The 11447-nt window shown below is 52.4% G+C and overlaps 1 protein-coding gene across 2 annotated transcripts in view; it reads right to left on the bottom strand.

Annotated features, from left to right (window-relative positions):
• Positions 1 to 5994: 5994 nt before the first annotated feature.
• ALDH9A1 (aldehyde dehydrogenase 9 family member A1) overlaps positions 5995 to 11447 on the bottom strand; it is a 38675-nt gene continuing 33222 nt past the window's right edge. For both annotated transcript variants that reach the window (XM_030303470.2, XM_030303469.2), the window contains 2 exons: positions 8467 to 8579; positions 5995 to 6678 (listed from right to left, as the gene is read on the bottom strand). In XM_030303470.2, coding sequence (XP_030159330.1) covers positions 6584 to 6678; positions 8467 to 8579 — 208 coding nt within the window. In that variant the 3' untranslated portion in view covers positions 5995 to 6583. The remainder of the gene's footprint in view (positions 6679 to 8466; positions 8580 to 11447) is intronic.

Raw genomic sequence — 11447 nt, 5'->3', positions numbered from 1 at the left:
CGTGAGCTATCGCCTGAGCCAAGATCAAGAGTTGGATGCCCAGCTGAGCCACCCAGGCGCCCCTCAAATTAATAAACTTTAAATAAAACAAAACTCAGTTCTGTAGTTGCTCTCGCCACATTTCAAGCGCTCCATAGCCCACGAGGATCAGAGATGGGATCTGAACCCAGGCCCGGCTCTAAGATCCATGCTTCTTCCATTGCACTCCTGCGTCCCTTCAGGCTGGAATGCTCTGGTCAGCCATGGCCACATGCCCCCCCGGGGCCATCCGGCCATCTGGTGAGGAGACTGGGCCGTCACGGCATATAGCCCACCATAGTTCATGAGACGATTGCCCCAGCATGGAGCGAAATAAGGAAAATGGGGGCTGTTTTCATAAAGCTGAAACTTGTGTTTTTACATTAAAACGTCATTTAGAAAATGATGACGATGATGAGTGGCAGAGTTTCTTTTTCGGTCCTGACTTGGGAAAAAATAACGCATTAAGAATTTAGAATAGGCTGCTCTGGTTTTTTGTTTGGTTTTGTTTTCTGGTTTTTAAATAAGATGCACCGCAGCTTGGAGAACTCGTGGCGGTTTCCTTTCTCGTCACCAAGTCCAGGTGCCAGGGAAGCAGCGCAGGGGAGACCTGGGGGCGACGTGGCATTTTCACCTTTGTTTGAAGTCTGCACAGGGGAGGCTTTTCAAATCATGTGGTCCATCTCAGTCATTTTGCTGCCTTTGAATGGGCTCAATGAAGTTTTAGAAGGAACCCACCACGTAAAATGGTGCTGTGATTGAGTAGGGGGCCCACAGCTCTGCCTTTCCCTTTCCCCAGGCCCCCCACCAACAGCACCTAGGGCTTGGCAGAATCCAGCCTATAGATCACTGCCCTGGAGAATGACCATGTCTTATCAGATAAAGGGTTAGTATCCAAAATCTATAAAGAACTTACCAAACTCAACACCCGAAAAACAAATACTCAGGTGAAGAAATGGGCAGAAGACGTGAATAGGCACTTTTCCAAAGAAGACATCCAAATGGCTACCAGACACATGGAAAGATGCTCAACATCACTCATCATCAGGGAAATACAAACCAAAACCACACTCAGATACCATTTCACGCCAGTCAGAGTGGCTAAAGTGAACAAATCAAGAGACCATAGATGCTGGAGAGGATGTGGAGAAATGGGAACCTTCTTGCCCTGTTGGTGGGAATGCAAACTGGTTGAGCCACTCTGGAAAACAGTATGGAGTTTCCCCAAAAAATTAAAGATAGAACTATCCTATGACCCGTTAATAGCACTACTAGGAATTTATCCAAAGGATACAGGAGTGCGGATTCATAGGGGCACATGTACCCCAACGTTTATAGCAGCACTTTCAACAATAGCCAAAGTATGGAAAGAGCCTAAATGTCCATCAACCGATGAATGGATAAAGAAGATGTGGTTTATTTATACAATGGAATACTACTTGGCAATGAGAATGAAATCATGCCGTTTGCAGCAATGTGGATGGAACTGGAAGGCATTATGCTGAGTGAAATAAGTCAGAGAAAGACAGATATCATGTTTTCACTCATATGTGGATCTTGAGAAACTTAGGCGGCCACGGGGGAGGGGAAGGGGAAAAAATAGTTACAAACAGAGACGGAGGAAGGCAAACCATTGTTCTCTCAAATACAGAGAACAATCTGAGGATTGATGGGGGGAGGGGAGGGGAAAATGGGTGAAGGGCATTGAGAAGGGCACTTGTTGGGATGAGCACTGGGTGCTGTAAGTGATGAACCACAGGAATCTACCTCAAAAACCAAGAGCACACTTTACACACTGTAGGTTAGCCAGACAATAAATTATATTTTAAAAGAGAGCGAGTGAATGACCATGTCTGGCAAGCTACTTTCTGTAAAATTCCTTTGTCTTGTGGAGAAAAGAAAATCTGGTCTGAGTACTGCCACTCACTGCTGCAAAGTCTGTTTTTGTTTTTTGTTTTTTGAAGTAGCCTCTACTCCTACTCTACAGAGCCCAACGTGGGGCTTGAACTCACAACCCTCGGATCAAGACCTGAGCTGCCATCAAGAGTCCAACGCTCAACCGACTGAGCCCCCCAGGGGCCCCAAGAGTTGGTGTATTTCTGCAGACAACACATTCTGGGCTCCGTGGTAGATGGAAACTAGACAGCCACACCAGATTCTCCACGCCGCACCTCAGTGTCCCCGCTGCGGGTGGCCGTGTGCCCTTGGGCAGGTTTACTGGCCTCCCTGAGCCTCAGCTCTCCCAGCTCTAAGTTGGGGATAAGAACACTTAACCGCATAAAGTCCTTGAGGGTCTAACGACAGTTACGAAGCCGGTGCCCCGCATGCTGCTGCACAAGGTGTGGGAAGCGAGGGAGCCACCTGCTGGTGAAGCTTCATTCATCAGGGCAGCAACCAGGTTACCTGCCCTGAGTTCTAGGGAGTGGGTCTGAGGAGTCCCCGCTCTGGTGTTGGCCCTGTTTCTCTCTTCATCCCTCACGGCACCTGCCCCCACAGGTGGTCTCCTAACTCACTCGAACACTGAACGGTGTCTCGTGTCTCGGTTCTTTCCCTCGTAAGCAGCGCCATCCGACAGAACTTTCTGACACCAAGGAGAGACCCCACACCTGCATCGCGTCGGGTACGGCATCCACTACCGTGCGTGGCATTAAGTCCTTGCGACGTGGCTAAGGCAGCTAACAAACTGAATTTTTATTTAATGAAACTTAAGTAGGGGCACTGGGTGGCTCAGTCGGTTAAGCGTCTCTGACTCTTGGTTCAAGCTCAGATCATGGTCTCGCGGTGAGTTCAAGCCCCACGTCAGGCTCTGTGCTGACAGTTTGGAGCCTGCTCGGGATTCTCTCTCTCCCTCTCTCTCTCTCTGCCCCCCCTCTGCTCACTCTCGCTCTCAAAATAAATAAACTTAAAAAATTTTTTTAATTAAAAAAAAATGTTAAGTCACCACACGTGGCCAGGGGCTACTGTACTCACACCGCACAACAGCAAAGCAGTGGTTCTCAAGCCGTCTGCTGAATTCACCTTGGCAGGGACCTCGGAGAATCTAGATGGCCAGGCCACACCCCAGACGGATTCAAGCTTTCTCGGGGCGATTCTAACGTGCAGAAGTGGAGAACCACTGCTCTCAGAGCAGCAGCTGGCCAGCTACTGTGCGTAAGGATCCCCTGGGGGCCTCGTTCAAATGCAGATTCTGATGCTTAGGTCTGAGAGGGGGACAGAGATTCTCGGGTCTAAGGAGCAGAGCCTGCTGGTCCCTGGGCCGCACTAAGCAGCAAAGGTGAACCCGGCCCTGCTGATCCGGTCACTTACACAAACAGTCCCTCCCAAGAGCTCGGTGGTGTGACAGTTCGGGCTCTGAGAGTTCGCGTCTATGGAATTGTAGACAACTTCTGGACAGGAGAGGTCGCGTTTTGGGAAAAGCTCCACTCTCCATTGTAAAACCAGTGGCTGACGAGCTCCTGGACTGGGCAGGACCCCTGCACTGGGCGAGAAGCTGCAGCCGTGTCGCAAGCAGCAGACAGCTCAGAGGGTCGTGCGGACACAGGATTAGTGTGCTGTTACCCCTTTAAGAAAATCCTAGGAGAGGGGCGCCTGGGTGGCTCAGTCAGTTAAGCGTCCGACTTCAGCTCAGGTCATGATCTCACGGTTTGTGGGTTCGAGCCCCACATAGAGCTCTGTGCTGATAGCTCAGAGCCTAGAGCCTGTTTTGGATTCTGTGTCTCCCTCTCTCTCTGCCCCTCCCCCGTTCACGCTGTCTCAAGAATAAATAAACATTAAAAAAAAAAAAAAAAAAGAAAATCGTAGGATACACACACCCAGATGTTAACAGTAGTCCCCCCCCCCCCCCGGGAGAGAAGAGCAGATGGGGAAGGAGAAAGAAGGGTGCTTCCTGCAGAACTTTCAAAAGTGAATCAAAATAATAGAGAAAACAGACGCGTCCGGGGGACTTTAACTAGAGGAAGGGACTTCTTCCAAATCAGAGGAAGGCCTGGCCTCCTGGTTTCGTGTTGCCTGAAGTGTGTTCTGTACATATTGTTACTATTCTGACAACTGTGGCAACTACCGTAGCTGGGGAACATCCTGGAACACGCCTGGGACGGTGCAGGGTGTGCAGCAGCTGAGTAAGGCTCCCCCCAGTCCTAATTCCTGAAACCTGTGAACATTCCCTCCTGAGGCCGGAAGAGACTCTGCAGAGGTGACTGAGGGAAGGAGCCTGAGCTGTGAGGACCCCGGACGCCCCATGGGGTCTGAAGGCCGTCGCACGTGACCTTGTAAGAAGCAAGCAGAGGGAGGTAGAGGGTTGCTAAGCTGTTGGCCCGGGAGGGAGGAAGGGACTGGGGCCATGCCAAGCAAGGAACGCCGTGGAAGAGGCGAGGCGAAGGATCCTCTCCTGCGGCCTCCGGAGGGAGGTGCGGCCCCTGCCAACACCTTGGTTCCTCAGCAACACCACGTGGGACTCCAAGTCTCGAAGTCAGTGGTGATCTGTCACAGGACGTATGTCCCACGACTCGGGGAAGGTTAGCGGGAACCCCAAGAATCGAACTCCCACCCACCTGGCTCAGAGTCCTGCTCCTCAACCTGGTGGTGACCACCAAGGCTTCTCCAGTTCGGTTTCTTCATCGGAACATCAGGGCTGGTGGCTAAGTGAGAAGGGCGTGGCAGCAGGAACACAGCGAGGATTCAGATACCGGTTCCCCCTTCCCCGCTGTTTTCGCCGTCGAGGAACAGAGGAAACCGTCTTCGCCCGGGCAGCTCCTACTGCACAAAGGCCGTCAGGACATGAGCTCACGCGGCCTGGCCCGTATCCCGGACATGCCGTCTGTGCAAATAACCACCCAGAGGCTGATCAGTTGTCCTCACCCTGCAAGACGACGACGGCACTTCCCCATCATAACACACAGTCGGACGCGGGCCTGGCGAGGAACACCACCCCTTCGCTCCGCCAAAGTGGCCACCATGATGGCTCCTTTACGCGGCAGCGTGACTGGGCTGAGGGACGCCCAGACGGCTGGCAGAACATTATTTCCAGGTGTCCCTGGGAGGATCTGTCCAGAAGTTTTTGGCAACTGCACTGGTGAACTGAGTAAAGCAGATGGCTCTCCCCAACGCGGGTGGGCAACACCCAATCTGTTCAGGGCCCGAACGGAACAAAAAGATGGAGAGAGAAGGTGAGTCCCGTCTCTGCTCGAGCTGAGACGTCCGTCTTCTCCTGCCCTCAGACACGAGCCGTCCTGGTTCTCGGGCCTTGGGACTCCCGACGGACACCCTCTGCTCCCTGGTTCTCAGGCCCTCACACTCGGACCGGATCACATCACCGGCGTCCCTGGGTCTCCACCTTGCCGACGGCAGACCGCGCACCTTCTCAGCCTCCACAGTCACACGAGCCGATTCTCAGACTGAATCTTCCCTTCCATACGCCTATCTGTCCCGTTACTCTATTCTACGGTGCTCTTTTCCCGGACAACCCTGACTAATGCAGCTATCAGACTTCAACTATTTCCCTCAAAGGAAGAGAAGGGGGCAGGGGGAGACGTCACCGTGGTCAGAAGCTCCGCAAGCCTCTGCTCGTCAGGGTGCAAAGAACATGGAGCCTAAAAGCTCCCACAGGCCGCCAACCTTCATTACAGCAAGTACAGCCCGGCCTTGCGAACTCAGTGCAAAGGACAAAGCCCCTGCCTTACACACTGAACCTTGGCCCCTATCCTGTGAACTACTATCACCCTGAGATGTGCTTAGTTTTAAAACATGAAGCTGAGGGGATTTTTTTCAATGTTTATTTTTGAGAAAGAGACAGAGTGCGAGCAGGGGGTGGGGGTGGAGGGCACAGAGAAACAGGGAGACACAGAATGCAAACCAGACTCCAGGCTCTGAGCTGCGGGCACAGAGCCCTAGGTGGGACCCAAACCCAGGAACTGCAAGATCATGACCTGAGCCAGAGTCAGATACTTAACCGACTGAGCCACCCAGGCGCCCCAAAGCTGAAAGGATTTGCGGTGTGATTTATTTAACTGCAGTGTGCCCCAGGAGCCTCCAACTATTTTGTATTTATCAAGGGAGAAAGCTGTAGTTCAAGGACTGGACACCAGCACTGAGTGGAAACAAAGGGCTTACTTTGGCAAGTGAACCATCACACAGAACGTGACCCTGGCTATTATCTCCATCCCGACTGTCAGCTCTCGCAATGCAATCCATGACGGGGCCAGAGCTCAAAACTGTCAGGGAGCAAGAAACGAGCTCTCCTTTGAAGCAAGCCGGAGGAGGAGCGCTGTCGGGTCAAACCCATGGACGAAGTATAATCCTGGTCCCTCTCCCTGTTCTCCAGAAGCGTGTTAAAGATTTTGCAGGAATCGGCTTTGAGAAAATCGCCACTTTCTTGATTGTCTTAAAGGCGCTTGGGCAAATTTTCCATCAGGAAGGGGACTGAGAGGTGAGGAAGGAAGAACACCGAGCCGTTCTCTTATCCCGAGGGACACAATTCTGGGTGTGAAACCGAGGCAGCCGTGTGGCCCCCTGGAGATCCAGCGCCCGTTCCACGCGTGGCCACGCGGACGGGGCTCGCCGCGTATGTTCAAAAGGCAGATTCCACGTCACCCATTTCCACACACACGGTCTTCAGCTGTGAATAGTACTCAATTGTCACGCGGCCATTCTCCCTGCCGAACCCTGGAAGGAAGAGAAGGTTGAGGAAGAGCCACCACTGTGGTGGCCGGAAAAGTCACGGGGACCTCCAAAGTCAGTCACCCCCTCAGGGGAAGAACACAGAACTGACAAGGTTTGGGACAAAGTCCCCAAGTGCACGTCATCAGCTGTACAGCTAGGCACGGGAGAAGTGACCCACTGGCCTACGGGGACGGGGACAGGGAAACACCCGCATCTTGGTCCTACAACAGAACTTTATTTTAGGCACCGACTACTCCGGGTTGGGATGTGAAAGCGCTCGGACCTTCCTATCGAGTGTGAAAGTCTCTACGACAACCGATAGTTGGTGCTCGCTGAGAACCGAACTCTACACAACAGGCCTTTTAACCCCTCCTTTCGCGAAATCTGTTAAGAGCAGCTTGCTGTTTACACCCTGCCGACTCACGGGGGCGGGGGCCTCTTCAGGCGGCTCGGCAGCTCAGAGCCCCAGTCCTGCCCTGTTACGAGGTCACCCGTTCAAAGGACGGCATCCTGTGCTTGGCCTTCCCCTGCCTCTGACTCCGGGAGGCTCTGCCTCCAAAGGGCAAGGCCCGGTCCCCCAGCATACACGTCTCCGGCGGGGGGGGGGGGGGGGGGGGGGGGGGCGGCACTCTTCAAAAGAAAAGGTGCTCGGCCCCGGCAAGGCCTCACTGTCTCTGGCTCCCTCCCTTATCCTCTGAGCACAGAGCTAGGTGGGTGTGTGTGCCCCCTTTGCTGCTCACCTCACCCCAGGGAGACAAGCCGGAGGGCACCGACCCAGGGGTTCCGATCCGAGGGGGCAGTCGGCCGAGAGCACGTACTGGCAGAGCAGCAGCTGGACTCCCAGGCCGCAGCGGCGCCCGTGCAGGGACGAGGCCGGTCGGCGGGCAGGCCCTGGGCGTGCCGGGGCACTTCCAAGCCAGGTGCCAAATAGACGGTTGAGCGAACACCCGCCGTCTCACGAGCGCCCATCGGGGTTCACGTGTCTGCTGGGACGGCCACACACACACCTGCCCAGGGGCTGGGGGCGGGCGCCCAGACTGGTGCCCCCGCAACGTCCACACCACTTTCCAGAGAAAGGGAAGGGCAGCCAGCGAATATTTACAGGTGACAAGCTCCAGAGAGCCTGTCCTGGCCCCCCACACCCCCTCCGCACACCGGACTTGCACGGTCACCGTGTCACCGTCAGGGGGGCCAGACTGACTGCGTCACCAGGAACACTGGGCAGGCGGGGGGGGGGGGGGGGGGGGGGAGGGGGGGGGGGACGTCCCTGTGCAGCATCCGGGACAACCAGGATAGCCACAACGAACTGTTCAATGTTAGACTGAGGGCTCTTTAGTGATTTGGCAGAATAAAGAAAACAAATTAACGTATGCTTTCTGAGGTGCTCAGAGACACTTTCCACCTAAAAACCCCCCACAGTGGACGACAACAAATGTCCCAAGTCTGGAGCCTCCAGGAACGGTTTTAGGCCACCAGTGACCAGAGCCCGTGAAGAAAGAGTAATTCTACCCACAAGAGAAACCCTTCTCAGATGCCTACTAGCAGTTCACAAGCCAGGCTATATACACATTAGAACCTTCTGGAGAGCTTTGGGGGAAAGAAAAGGAAAATAAGAAGACGCCTGGTTCCCATTCCCAGAGATCACTGCAGCAGGTCAGGGGAGGACCAGAATCTGTATACTTTCCCAGGTGATTCTGAGACATGAATGTTCAGAAACCTGGTCAGTGCGGTCTGAATTACAACCCGTATCCCTACAGGCCGGGTTTGCATCCACACTTTCCGGCTCCTCACCTGACTTCTTGTATCCACCGAAGGGCAGCTCCACCGGGCTGACGTTGTAGTTGTTAATGAAGCACATCCCTGCCTGCAGCCCGGCCACCACCCTGTGGGCACGCTGGATGTCCCTGTGAAGACACAGTGTATTATATTATTGCGAAGCAGTTCATTCTGCGACTTCCACGGAAAAGGTAGACTGCCAGGTCTGAAGGTTTTGAGATCCTGCCGGATTCTTGTTTCTTCAAGATGTGTTTTTTTTTTTTTTTTAATTTTTTTTTTCAACGTTTATTTATTTTTTTGGGACAGAGAGAGACAGAGCATGAACGGGGGAGGGGCAGAGAGAGAGGGAGACACAGAATGGGAAACAGGCTCCAGGCTCTGAGCCATCAACCCAGAGCCCGACGCGGGGCTCGAACTCACGGACCGCGAGATCGTGACCTGGCTGAAGTCGGACGCTTAACCGACTGCACCACCCAGGCGCCCCTCTTCAAGATGTGTTTTAAATCTTGCGTCATCCAGGCAAAAATAGATATAAGGATTTGAGTTTCATGGTCTCATCCAAAAGCATCTATAAAACACGTAGCAGCAGCAAGTTCAAATGGGGAGAAGGGACATTGTCACAAACAGGGCTAGAACAACAGGCTACCCACATTTCCACAAAGAATGAAGGGAGATCCCTTTCTTACACTATATATAGAAATTAACTCAGATGGATCACAGGCCTGAAACATCAGAGCAAAAACCATAAAACTTTTCAAAGAAAACAGGAATAAATCTTCATAATCTTGGGTCTGACAAAGCCTTCTCAGACAGGATACCAAAAGTAACAGACAAAAAGATAAAAGCATCAGGCTTTGTCAAAATTTAAAATTTTTGTGCTGTAAAGGAGAGTATCAAGAAAGTGTTAAAGAGGGGCGCCTGGGTGGCGCAGTCGGTTAAGCGTCCGACTTCAGCCAGGTCACGATCTCGCGGTCCGTGGGTTCGAGCCCCGCGTCGGGCTCTGGGCTGATGGCTCAGAGCCTGGAGCCTGTTTCCGATTCTGTGTCTCCCTCTCTCTCTGCCCCTCCCCCGTTCATGCTCTGTCTCTTTCTGTCCCAAAAATAAATAAAACGTTGAAAAAAAAAAAAAATTAAAAAAAAAAAAAAAAAAAAAGAAAGTGTTAAAGAAAACTGCCAGAAACCCAAATCAAAACCACAGTGAGGCACCATTTCCCACCCACCAGGACGGCTGAAGTCAAAAGGACAGACAGTGGGGTGCCTGGGTGGCTCAGTGGTTTAAGCATCCGGACTTTGGCTCAGGTCACGATCTCTCGGTTTGTGAGTTCGAGCCCGGCGTCGGGCTCTGTGCTGACGGCTCGGAGCCTGGAGCCTGCTTCGGATTCTGGGTCTCCCTCTCTCTCTCTCTCTGTCCCTCCCCTGCTCATGCTCTCTCTCTGTTTCTCAGTAATAAACAAACATTTAAAAAAAAAAAAAAAAAAAAGGACAGACAGTAACAAGGGCTGCCCAAGATGTGGAGAAACTGGAACCCTCCCGCGTGGCCGGTGGGCACGCCAGACGGTGCCCCCACATGGGAAAACAGTTTAGCGGTGCCTCGGAGTTGAGCAGAATCACCCAGCCATCCCTCCTCTAGGTATACACCCGGCACAAATCGCACATTTCCACACAAAGATAGGAGTGTTCGCGGAGACATTATTCATAGTAGGAGAAAAGTAGAAACAATCCCAATGTCCATCAACAGGTGAACGGATGAACAAAATGAATCCACACCATGGACCATTCGTCACCAAGTACTGACAGCTGCCACGACATAAAGGAACCTTGAAAACATTATTCCAAGTCAAAGAAGCCAGTCACAGAAGGTCACATGCCATATTTATAGAAAATATTCAAAGTAAGCAAATCTACACAGATAACAAGGAGGTTGATTAGTGGTTGCCGGGGGCCGGGGCGCGGGGAGGGGCGGGGAACGTTCCCTGTGCTCCTGGGAGGTTCATAGTTCTAAAATCAGATTACGGCGAAGGTTGTGCGACTCTACAAATACACTAAAAACCACTGAATCGTACGCTTTAGGCGGATATGCTGCATGGTGCGTGAACCGACCTGCAAGGCTGTGAGGGAAGTGGCAGCACATTGGAGTCGCCCCCCTCGTGACTGCCTCGCTCTGTGCTGCGGTGACTTAACCCACTCACTCCTCACACCACGAAAAGCAGGTCCGCAGAGGGGGTTTACAGGGCAGTGAAACTACTCCGTGTGATGTTGTAACAGCAGATCCATCGTCCAAACCCACAGAATGCACCACTCCAACCGTGAACCCTAGGGTGACTGTGGTCTTTGGGTGATCGCGATCTATCCAAGTAGGTTTACCAGTTACAACCAGCGGGCTGCTCTGGGGGGTGGGGGGGCCGCTGATAGTGGAGGCGGCTGGGAGGAGGGGGTACATGGGAAACCTCTGTGCCTTCCACTCAGTTTTGCAGTGACCCTGAAATTACTCTAAAAAATAAAGCCTACTCAAAACCAGGCACACGAGAAAGCAGCAGCCCCTCGATCTTTTCTTCAGAGCTCACAGAGAAGCTATCCCATCAGGTCTTCAAGGGGGGACCTCGGTCTTCCTCCCCAGGTTGCTCGCCACGAAGCTACAAAGAACACTTAACCTCGACTGTCACCAAAGAAAGAGCGTAATTCCAAGTGTAAGGTAGTCTTAGAAAACTTCCTACCGCTACCAAAGACTAATCAAAGTTTGTATGTAATCGAGCAACCTGCCATCATTTTGAAGGAGATTCTGGCTCCCAAATCACTTCTTTCTTTTGTTATCGTGGTTACAGTTTATGTACAGAGAGATTAATCACAATTTTACTTACACCAGCAACAACTGGAAACAATATCCTGAATACACAACAACCAAAAAAATGCCTACCTATTTTACAACGCATTCCGATTAGGAACTACTATAAAGAGGCTAAAAATCACGTTTTTGAAGACTCCTGCCCAGCGTTTAAA

The sequence above is a fragment of the Lynx canadensis genome, chromosome F1 (genome assembly GCF_007474595.2).
Source record: "Lynx canadensis isolate LIC74 chromosome F1, mLynCan4.pri.v2, whole genome shotgun sequence".
NCBI classification, from domain to species: Eukaryota; Metazoa; Chordata; class Mammalia; order Carnivora; family Felidae; genus Lynx; species Lynx canadensis.
This window is presented reverse-complemented; position numbering and strand designations above follow the sequence as displayed.